Source organism: Raphanus sativus, chromosome 8, assembly GCF_000801105.2.
Source record: "Raphanus sativus cultivar WK10039 chromosome 8, ASM80110v3, whole genome shotgun sequence".
NCBI classification, from domain to species: domain Eukaryota; kingdom Viridiplantae; phylum Streptophyta; class Magnoliopsida; order Brassicales; family Brassicaceae; genus Raphanus; species Raphanus sativus.
The window spans coordinates 24,347,791-24,359,366 of record NC_079518.1 but is presented as its reverse complement, the minus strand read 5'-3'; the positions used below and the strand labels follow the sequence as shown (position 1 = coordinate 24,359,366).

General features: G+C 40.0%; 2 protein-coding genes and 2 long non-coding RNA genes across 4 annotated transcripts; 2 read left to right on the top strand and 2 right to left on the bottom strand.

Annotated features, from left to right (window-relative positions):
- Window positions 1-27: 27 nt before the first annotated feature.
- LOC108820359 (agamous-like MADS-box protein AGL97) lies at window positions 28-1,175 on the top strand. The gene has a single exon (XM_056992071.1). It carries the CDS (start codon window positions 87-89, stop codon window positions 999-1,001), a length of 915 nt encoding a protein of 304 aa, XP_056848051.1. The 5' UTR covers window positions 28-86; the 3' UTR covers window positions 1,002-1,175.
- A 163-nt stretch (window positions 1,176-1,338) lies between these two features.
- LOC130498846 (uncharacterized) lies at window positions 1,339-3,800 on the bottom strand. Its single transcript, XR_008937834.1, has 3 exons — window positions 2,248-3,800; window positions 1,871-1,959; window positions 1,339-1,744 (listed from the first exon to the last, which is right to left on the bottom strand). It is a non-coding gene; the product is annotated as an uncharacterized LOC130498846 (long non-coding RNA).
- A 353-nt stretch (window positions 3,801-4,153) lies between these two features.
- Window positions 4,154-5,420, top strand: LOC108820357 (agamous-like MADS-box protein AGL97). Its single transcript, XM_018593306.2, has one exon. The coding sequence runs from the start codon at window positions 4,267-4,269 to the stop codon at window positions 5,167-5,169; it is 903 nt and encodes a 300-aa protein (XP_018448808.1). The 5' UTR covers window positions 4,154-4,266; the 3' UTR covers window positions 5,170-5,420.
- A 453-nt stretch (window positions 5,421-5,873) lies between these two features.
- LOC108822321 (uncharacterized) lies at window positions 5,874-7,369 on the bottom strand. Its single transcript, XR_001944754.2, has 6 exons — window positions 7,335-7,369; window positions 7,170-7,243; window positions 6,798-7,067; window positions 6,539-6,728; window positions 6,322-6,440; window positions 5,874-6,249 (listed from the first exon to the last, which is right to left on the bottom strand). It is a non-coding gene; the product is annotated as an uncharacterized LOC108822321 (long non-coding RNA).
- Window positions 7,370-11,576: the final 4,207 nt, after the last annotated feature.

The following is an 11,576-nucleotide window of genomic DNA, read 5'->3' as shown; positions in this document are numbered from 1 at the left end:
ACATTCGCACTCGAATTTGTTTAGTTTCGCCTCTGTAATTTCTAAAACTAGGGTTTCGTTTTTCTTTGCGAAGAAGAAGAAAAACAATGGTGAAAAGAGGAGGGACGAAGAGGAAGGCTGTGCTAAAGAAGATTGAGGATAAGAACTCAAAGGCTGTAACTTTCAGTAAACGCAGAGAAGGTCTGTACAGCAAAGCCGCACAGCTCTGTGTTATGGGCGAGGCTCAGATCGCGATCTTAGCGACTCCTTCTTCTTCCAACTCCAACGTCCCTTTCTTCTCCTTCGGTCACTCTTCCGTCGATTCGCTGGTCTCTGCGTATCTCTCCGGTCAAAGACCAGTTCGTGTCCCTGAAGAAAGCAAAAAGATGAGGGAGGACATAGGAATATGCATGGCTCGGAAGGAGCTAGGGCTTAGTAATTGGTGGGAGAAGAAAGAGCTTGCGATGAGTAAGAGCCTTGAAGAAATCATGCAAGCTATGGAGTCCATGGAGATACTGATGAGGGATGCAGATCGGTTGCTTGATGAGGACGCCTTTGGTTTTAGTCAAAGAGAAGGTGAGAAGAAGAAGAAGGACGACAGCAACGATGTTGTTCTCCAACAACACCACGGAACTGGTAAAACCCTAATCGATGTTGATGATGATGATTTACTACCTCAAACCCTAATCACTTCAGAGGATGATCAGATCATCTCTGTTTGTGACAGTTTCTTCAACTATAACAACGACAAGAACGCTGCTGCTTTATCAGCAACTCATGCTGAGGAAAATACTGAAGAGTGGAGCGATATGGACTTTGAGCAACTCCTCAGTGGTTTTGAAGAAGAAGATGATGATGATCATCATCATCAGATTGAGGCGGTTTCTGAAAACTCTTGCAGCAACATGAACAACAATGCTCAAAACCTGTTTGATCTTGATTTGGCTAATGTTGAATTGGATACAATTTTTGAAGGTTTGGCCACCCTTGATGCTGAGCTTGTGGCTTCTCTACTCATGTGATGATTTACTAGGTAGTAAGTACTGATGTTTAGTTCGTATGTAATTTGAGAAGAGTCCTGTTTGATCTTGCATCAGTTTCCTTCTTTTTCTCAGATAAGAGAAAACTGATGCAACTCAAACAGGTTCAACTTCAGTAATGATAAAAATTTGTATTATTCTCTAGTTCAATATTTGTAGTCCAAAATCATAAGATTCTTTCTTTAATGAAATCTTTCTGTAATCAATTGGATGACTTTTTACACTTTTCACTGTCGTGTTTGTCTATTTCTTCTGGTTATTCTGTTTGGACAGATCACATCCTTCAGTTGCAAAAGTTTCTCATATTTCTGTAAATCATTGATCTCTCTCTCTGTCTCGCATGTTGAGTTACAAAAAGTTCCAAACTATAGAAGCTGAGCAGTGAACTTACCATTGTATTACTCAAGTCTTTACAAAACCTATTCTCTTTGCTACACTTGTCACTACTAAAGCATGAAGAAGAACAATCTCAATCTTTGTTGACTATTTTGATTGGCAAATCAAATTACGTGCCTCCTTAGCCCACTTATCATATCCCTGAACTTTATCAATCTTCGTTGAAACAATTGTACTCTCTTCCCCTTCCCCTTCCCTTTCACAAACAGCAAACCTTCCTTGTCGTCCCCAAGCTCTCCTTCACTCTTCCATCTCCACGTCAGTATCCATATACTGATGTAAGCTTAGCAATCTGTAGCCAAGTGTTCTCATGACGAATGTCCTCGAATCTGAACAAGATGGTGGAAACACAGACATGGAAGCTAATCCATTCTTCAAAGAATTCATATAACGTGACTGGGATGGAGCCTCTGGCAATCCATCTTTCTACTAACTTCTATGTATTGTTTACTCACCCTTCTCTCAAACTTGAACTTTCTTGAGAAGATCAGATTCACTTGTTGTTGAAACAGCCAAATCAGTATTCTCTTTGTATATTCCCTTCCTTGAAAACAAGCATGAGCCAAGTAAAATGATGGTGAAAAAATTCATTTTTCTGCAACTTGAAACATAACCACTGCCAAAATAGCTTCACTGGGTTCCAAAACTAGGTTAAGTGAGTTAATGGTGTCTGCAGCAAGACAATGTCTTAATAATACGACATTGAAATTTCCAAGTTGTAGCAACACTTTTTTGTAACAGCAACATCACTCTCATGATAAAATCTTAAATCTGAACTTAAGAAAGAACCACTTGAATTGAGTAGTATCCTTATAGCTGCTTCATCACTTACATATAAAACTGCTGCACACCACCAAGGTCTTGTATCTTCATTGGTGATATATAGAAGAGTAGCCTTTCCTCATGCATCTTCTCAAGCGTTGGTGTAATCTCCATATCAGTTGACACTCAAATGATCCCCATGAACCAGGAATTTCACTTGCGTATTTTTGTCAAAATCGTTTTACAACCTATAGAAAACACGATAAGCTTTTGCCAATTGTAACAGCTCCACAGAGTGTCTGATAACAGAGTATGACACACTTTGTATGCAACATAATAATATCCTTTAAGATAAAGGAAAATAATCATCAACCAGTGTTTGATACAGAGTATGACCTTATCACAACACTTTTCTTGATTCCAAGACCAACCTCCTCAACAGCCAAATCCAAAGCAGCCAGTGTTACTTCACTTTCAAGCCACTCTCAAGAAGCTGCATCGCCTTGTCTCCACTCAGCAAGTAATGTTTTCGTTACGCTCTAATACAGAAAGATCTCAGAGTGTACCTTAGTTGTTCAGAAACAAGACCAAGCTCAAGATTAAACTCTACAACATACAGGACACACCCTTGGAGAAGAAACGGGTGTGACTACTGAGCTGTTCCAATACCTACACAATTACCCAATTTCAATGGTTCTTTGCACCTTCTCTAGCTACTTATTAAAAAAAAAGAACCTTGGAGGCACGAGTGAGACGATCACCAACAGCAATATAGGGAATTTTCTTCACTAAGTGGATAAAACTTAGAAGTCAAAAGTCTTTTTTTTTGTGCAAAACAGTGTAATACGACAAATGGAAGAGACGGATGTTGCTTAATTGGTTCAATGGTTAAAAAGTTTAGTCAGCTTACATGGATCAAAAATGGTAAAAAGGAATGTCAGCTTATTCTATGACCTCACTATGTTGTTAACTCTAAATAACAAACATATCCAAAGCTAAGCAAGAACCGTGAACTTAGCTATATGTCAGGCAACAAAAGATGCTCATGGGAGACATAAAAATAACAAGAGCATGCAATCTTAAGATAGAGAAACAAAAGAAGGTCAAGTTCTTTGTCGACCACTATTTCTTGAGCTATTTCATGTCTTTGAAAGCGCTCTTCTGAAGCATATCAGTGAGATTCTTGTCTCGACACATTATTTCTGACGCTTACCAAACTCATGTTTCTGATACAAATTCCAAATCTTACAGAACTCACTCAGCACCACTTGTTCTTCTGGCTTTTACTCAATAGTCAAATACTATACCAAACACCCACAAAATCGACTTCAATTACGAAACAAAGAGAGGAGAACATGTGTTTTTCCAAAAAAAGACCTGACATTTGCAGTCAAAAGGTTTCGTAATTCGAATAGATTAGCAAAACGTACAAGGCAAGCAAACATGCATTACAATTTTGATTTACCTCAGGGAGATGATTAGATGAAGAACAAAGTTATTACATGAACAAAACGAAACAGATTTTTCTTTACAAGAAGGAAGCCAAGTTTAATCAGAAAATCCAGAGCCAATTGAGGAAGGAATAATGTTATGTAAGACAAGAGATTAAAATATTTCTTTTTGTTTCAAAAAAAAAAGACAAGAGATTAAAAAGCCCTAATTCCCTAATCGAAACCCCCAGAGAGAAGAACAGAAAAAGAGAACCGGTTTGGTCCGATAATTAATTTATTTCCATCTCTCGAACCGAACATGGTACGAGTAAATAAATTAGGTTTTGATGTTACTTTAAGAAAAAAGGGAATATGGTCTAAGTTATATCCAAGTGTAATTACTGATTAGTTTGTAAAAAGGAAATAGTCAAAGTTAATTAGTTTTTAATTACTGATTAGCGGGAAATTAATGACAACAACGTAACCTATTTATACAGACCAAATAGATGGAGAGAGTGTTTACTTTGCTTTCTCTTTTTCTCTAAAGCTTCTCTACTCGAAAAGCTCTGTAATTTCTAAAACTAGGGTTTCGTTTTCTTCCTAAGCTCTGTAATTTCGCTCTGTAATATTGAAAACTAGGGTTTCGTTTTTCTTCAACAATGGTGAAAAGAGGAGGGACGAAGAGAAAGGCTGTGCTAAAGAAGATTGACGATAAGAACTCAAAGGCTGTAACTTTCAGTAAACGTAGAGAAGGTCTCTACAGCAAAGCCGCACAGCTCTGTGTAATGGGCGAGGCTCAGATCGCGATCTTAGCGACTCCTTCTTCTTCCAACTCCAACGTCCCTTTCTTCTCCTTCGGACACTCTTCGGTTGATTCGTTGGTCTCTGCGTATCTCTCCGGTCAAAGGCCAGTTCGTGTCCCTGAAGAAAGCAAAGAGATGAGGGAGGACATAGGAATATGCATGGCTCGGAAGGAACTAGGGTTGGGCTATTGGTGGAAGGATGAGAAGTTAGCAAGATCGAATGATCCTGAAGAAATAATGCAAGCGATGGAGTCCATGGAGATACTGATGAGGGATGCTGAGCGGTTGCTTGATGAGGACGCCTTTGGTTTTAGTCAAAGAAAAGGTTCGCTTGTTGTTCCCCACCACCACGGAACTGGTAAAACCCTAATCGAAGTTGATGATGATGATTTACTTCCTCAAACCCTAATCACTTCAGAGGATGATCAGATCATCTCTGTTTGTGACCGTTTCTTCAACGACAAAGACAAGAACACTGCTTTATCAGCAACTCATTCTGAGGTAAATTCTGAAGAGTGGAGCGATATGGATATTGATCAAATCCTCAACGGTTTTGAAGAAGAAGAAGAAGATGATCATCATCATCAGATTGAGGCGGTTTCTGAAAACTCTTGCAGCAACAAGAACAACAATGCTCTGTTATTACCAGGTGATGATCAAAACCTGCTTGATCTTGATTTAGCTAATGTTGATTTGGATACAATTTTTGGAGGTTTGGCCACCCTTGATGCTGAGCTTGTGGCTTCTCTACTCATGTGATGAATGATTTACTAAGTACTGTCTGTTTAGTTCGTATGTAGTAATTTGAGAAGAGTCCTGTTTGATCTTGGATCAGTTTCTTTTTTTTTAACTCAGAAAAGAGAAAACTGATGCAACTCAAACAGGTTCACTTCAGCTTCGGTAATGAATGATAAGTGTTTGTATTATTCTTTAGTTCAATATGTGTCCTTTTTGTAGTCCAGAATCATATGATTCTTTCTTTAATGATAAGATTTTGAGTTTGTATTACACCTTTCACTGTCTTGTTTTGTCTATATTCTGATTATTGTGTTTGAACGGATCACATTTTCATCTTCAGTTGCAAAACATTTCTCGACTTTTCTGTTAATTACTGATCTCTCTCGTTCGAACCTATTCTCATTTCTCACAAATTCAATTATAACCAAAGTATGTTGTTAAGTCTATATAACAAACAGATCCACTTAAAAATGTTTAGTGAGATCGTTCTTTAATCAGTGTATGCCTTTTTTACATTTTTGACAGTTGTCTACTGGGACTTGAATGTTTTTTAAGTACAAAATAAAAAGAGCTCTGTATAGTTCTTGTGGATATGTGTTTGCTATTTGTCTGGACAGATCCCATCTTCATCTTCGGTTGCAAAAACGTTTCTCATCATTCTTGTAACGGTCTCTTTCTTGCATCTTCAGTTACAAGAAATTTGAACCTATTGACCGGTTTAAACATAGGGGGGCCAACAAGCTCAGTAGTGAACTTCCCACTGTACTACTCAGTCTTACACAAATGATCCTCACCTCAAAGAGTACAAAAGGAATCTCTTCTACACTTGTCAATACAAAACATGAAGAACAATAAACACACTCATCACCTCTTAATAAGCATTAATGTATTTACTCACACAATCCAATTCTCAGAAACCTCCAAGTCTGTTATTTGAGGATTCCTATTCTTTTTATTACATAACTTTTCACCGATGGCCGAACAGAGACTCCATGTAAGAGTTTAGCAAACCCAACGAAGCTAAGTTTCCCATCTGTGTGTGTGTCTTATCCAATCATGAAGAACCGAATGTACTGTAATAGCTGGTCCAATCCCAAGTTCCTGCATACTCAAAAACAACATGTTGTCAGCTTTAAGAGGAACTTTGTAAAGAGCAAACACTGCTTAACTTACAGAAGCGAGTTCTTTAATGACGATGGCTCTGTTTCCATTCTTCTCAAATAGCTCATAAGCATGAGGTATGCTCTCTTCCAGACAATCAAGCGACTCATGTTGATGAACGTTTATTGCAGCTGCACAAACATGACAGCCATTGAAAGGAGCATTGGAACTAAACTTTTTTATAGTATCTACTACAATCTGAAAAATCACACAGAGAAACGTTTCTTACCAAAGCAAGAAGCTGCATTCCCTTGAAAGAGCCTCTGTCCAAACAGAATAAAATGCAACAGGGACTATATCACCTTTAGAGAGAAGAAAAGGGAAATTTAAAAACAGTTTAGAACCGATCTAATGTTTTCTAAACTGATGAGGCCATCTTTGTTTGGTGCAAGGAGAGAAAATTGAGTCTTGGACAATGCCTGTAGAGAGAAGGACATAATGGTTAGAACATAGTCATCAGTGTTCTTCTCAAAGTACTTAAAACATACCCTAAAAGCAGCTTTGCGGCAACGAAGAAGATCGCAAGTAAAACGTTCTGTTAAAAACTCATTCATATCAGCAGCATAACCACGGATCCAAGAATGCACCTGTAATGAACCTCATACCAAACCAGCAAAATATGTCAACTATTACTATCAACAGTTCAGTATTGTTTCACTTTCAAGCCACTCTCAAAGCCAAGCTGCATTGCCTTGTCTCCTCTCAGCAAGCAATGAGATCTCACAGTGTACAAACAAGATCAAGCTCAGGGGTTTGACCTAATCACACACAGAGACAGAACAAATAATAGGAGCAATCTTAAGACAATGATAAAGAAACAAAAGAGGGTCTAATAACAAAGAGGGGAATCCATTACTCACTGCTTCGATCTGTTGAAGCAATTTCTCGTTCTTCTTGAGCTCCTTGCCTTTGGCAATGCTCTTTGATTTTTTGCCTAAGAAAGAAAAGAATAATTAAAACATTACTCTGTTTAAAATCAGCAAAAAAGAAAAAAAAGAAGACCTCTGTCACATGTCATCCCTTACTTGATTTCAAGATAAATGACCTCAACTGTGTTCCTGTGACAGGAAAGTCACAATGTCGGTTCTTTACTAGTTTTCCATATTTCTAAGTTTTCCTTTTCTAAATTCTTATGTTAATTTTCCTTTTAATTATAAGTTTATGTTTTTCCTTTTTCATAGTTAAACCTCCTCTTGGTTTGCTATATATATGTAGCCTAAGGGCACTTTTATATTCATACAATCAATCAATAAAGCTTTCTTAAAACCTATTGCTTATCTTCCAAGTTACTTGCTAAGTTCATACAAAGAACTTCGCATCATACGAACTCTGGTTTTCGAGTTGATCCTTCTACCTCAGTGATCATCTCCTACACCTTTGTTTACCCGTTCTTCGAATCCACAGTAGGATTCCTAGTTTGGGATTTATCTATCCGGAATTCCCGTCTCAGTGGTATCAGAGCATCTCAATCCTCTAGGACCATATCATGGAAACTAGATCATCGACCGCTACGTCTGAGATGAACAAACAGCTCGACGAAATCCGTTCATCCCAATTGCAGCAGTCAGAAGAAATAAGGAAAGAGTTGGGAGGAGAAATTGCAGAACTTAAAGCAATGATTTCACAAATCCTCAAGGCTACAAGCATCGATCAAACTCAATCCTCTACGCCAAAACCAACAGACCCAACCTCATCGGACCACAGCACCATCAAAACAGCCGCACCACCCGCCGCGGAAACCCACCCTCCTCTTCCCCACGCACTCTCTTCCCGCTTAACAAAAGTCGGTTTCCCGATGTTCGACGGAACGGAGCTCAAAGAATGGATATATCGATGTGAACAATTTTTTTCCATCGACAACACATCACCAGAACTAAAAGTCCGTCTCGCCGCTCTTCATCTCACCGGAAAAGCTCTACAGTGGCACCACGGATATATCACAAATCGTTATAACATATATCCTCTCTGGCCAGACTACATTAGCGCTATATCATCACGATTTGGAGAGCTATACTATGATCCTCTCGCCGAACTCGTCAGTCTAAAACAAAGCAGCGACACTATTGACGAATACCTAGAGAAGTTTGATTCTTCAATGACTCGTCTCACGCTCCCACCGGAACATGCACTGAGCATCTTCTTAACCAACATGAACCAACATCTTGCTTTCCATGTTAGACAGTTCAACGTAACTACCGTTCCAGAAGCTGCCCGCATAGCCAAATTCCATGAGCTCTCTCTCCAGCACGCTCCTGTAAAGTCATCCCGACCTTCTTACAACTCGTACCAAAAGACAAATTCATCATCTTCATACAAATCTCAACCTGCGACCACACCGGCAACACCGAACACAAAACCTCTGCTACAAAATACAAATCAGAAACGCCTTACCTTCGACGAGATGCAGGAACGAAAGCGTAAAGGTTTATGTATGTTCTGCGAAGAACCCTTTACTCCAGGCCACCAGCTTAAACACAAGCGAGCTCAAATCTTGTATCTCGAAACCGAGAACGAAGACTCCGAAGAGGAAGAAGACATACAAACACCATCTGATACAAACCTCGAAGATACTAATAACAAAACCCCCACCATCTCTGTTCATGCTCTCAACGGCTCACCAACTTACAATTGCATGAGAATCATGGGCCAATACGGAAAAAGAAAGCTCCATATTCTCATCGATCCTGGAAGCACTCACAACTTCCTTGATCTCCAAGTTGCTAAAACTCTTGGTTGCAACCTTACATCAATCACACCGATGCCCGTAGCCGCAGCAAGTGGCGACCTGATCACCAACTACAAGTGCAGCGATTTTGTATGGAAGACACAAGGATATGAATTCAAGTCTGAAGTCCGGACCTTACGACTCGGATTTAGCGACCTTGTTCTTGGAGTTCAATGGCTTTCAACTTTGGGACCCATCTTATGGGATTTCTTAAATCTTCGTATGGAATTCAAATTCAACGGCTTAAAGCATGTCCTCCGAGGTATCACACCAAACGACTCAAAAATTATCTCCAGCAACAGCTTGAACAAATTATTGTTACAAGAACCGCAGCTAGCACTTCTCCATCTCCGTGAGAATCGCGAAACAGAGTCACCACAAGGACTCAACCCTGAGGCGATTTTATACCACATTGAAGCTAGTAATACCGAACCAGACACATCAGGCTCGTTACAACGTCTCATAGAATCTTACTCTGATATTTTTGACGACCCAACGGAGCTACCTCCCTTTCGTCAAGGATTTAATCATAAAATACCCCTGGAATCCGGTGCTAATCCAGTCAATCTCAGGCCTTATCGCTACTCGTCAATACAAAAGGATGCAATCGATAAAATGGTCCAAGAAATGCTTACGCAAGGGATTATACAGTACAGCTCCAGCCCATATGCTTCTCCAGTGGTTCTCGTAAAGAAGAAGGATGGCTCTTGGCGGTTATGTGTTGATTACAGAGGCCTAAACAAACAGACCATTAAAGATAAATATCCAATACCGCTACTAGAAGACCTCCTCGATGAGCTTGGTGGCGCCAAATACTTCTCCAAATTAGACCTCCGAGCAGGTTTTCATCAGTTAAGAATGGCACCAGAAGACATACATAAGACGGCATTTCGTACTCACTCAGGACACTATGAATACCTCGTGATGCCGTTTGGTCTCACAAACGCTCCATGCACGTTTCAAGGTCTCATGAATCACGTTTTTGAACCTGTCCTTCGGAAATTCTTACTGGTATTTTTTGACGACATCTTAATATATAGCAAAACATGGGAAGATCACTTGGTTCACTTAGACATGATCTTTGCAATTCTTCGACACCAGCAACTCTATCTCAAGAAATCTAAATGCACTTTTGGAGCAACAAAGATAGAGTATCTCGGCCACTTCATCTCCTCCAACGGCGTCAGCACCGACCCATCAAAGATCAAAGCCGTCCAAAACTGGCCTACGCCCACCAATCAGAAACAATTACGGAGCTTTCTCGGTCTTGCTAACTACTATCGTCGCTTCATTCAGGCCCATAGTATAATTGCACGACCTCTGACGTTGCTACTACGCAAGGATAGTTTCTCTTGGTCTTTTGAGGCATCTTCTGCATTTCAAACATTAAAAGATGCCCTCATCTCGGCTCCTGTTCTTGCCTTGCCTGATTTTTCCAAGCAATTTGTAGTGGAGACGGATGCTTCTAATACAGGAATCGGAGCAGTCCTTATGCAAGATAATCATCCTATATGCTTCATCAGCCGAGCTCTCGGTCCTCGTCACCAAAGCCTTTCTGTCTACGAGAAAGAACTTCTTGCTGTGGTTCACGCAGTGCAAACATGGAACCCTTACCTTGCTCATAGCAAATTCATAATTCGTACTGACCAGAAGAGCCTAAAATTCTTATTAGAGCAGAAGATAACAACACCTTTTCAGCATATGTGGTTATCAAAACTAATGGGTTACACGTTCGAGATCCATTACAAGCAAGGAAAAGAGAACGTCGCCGCGGATGCTCTCTCACGGGTCTCCGGTTCTCAGCTTCTTCACATCGCCTTATCTCAAATTCACCATGATTTTTACAAGAAGCTCAAGCAACTCTGGGATACAGATCAGAATCTTCAGAAAATCATACAGGAACTACAATCCAAGCCATCGAAACACTCTGCATATTCCTTTATCAATGGCGAATTACGCAGGAAAGGAAAGCTTGTGGTTGGTGATGATACAAACGTCAAAATACATATCTTTAAATGGCTACACGACTCAGCAGTTGGTGGTCACTCCGGCAGAGATTCAACATTGCAACGAATCAAATCTCTTTTCTTCTGGCCTAAGATGAGTTTGGAAACTCAAAACTATGTTCGCAACTGCACAACATGTCAACAAAACAAATACGATCTAGCTGCAAAACCGGGTCTGTTACAGCCACTTCCAATACCTGTAGGCGTCTGGGAGTCCGTCAGTCTCGACTTCGTTGAAGGTTTACCGCCATCCTCTGGTAAGCATTGTATTTTGGTGGTCGTTGATAGACTAAGCAAGAACGCTCACTTCTTGGCGTTATCACATCCATATACTGCAATGGATGTCGCTAAACTCTACATGGATCAAGTTTTCCGTCTACACGGTATGCCTAAGGACATCACAAGCGATCGAGATCCCACATTCTTAAGCGAGGTCTGGCGGGAACTGTTTCGCGTTCATGGCGTCGATCTTAACTTTTCTACAGCCTACCATCCACAAACCGACGGTCAAACAGAAGTTACAAATAAAACTCTCG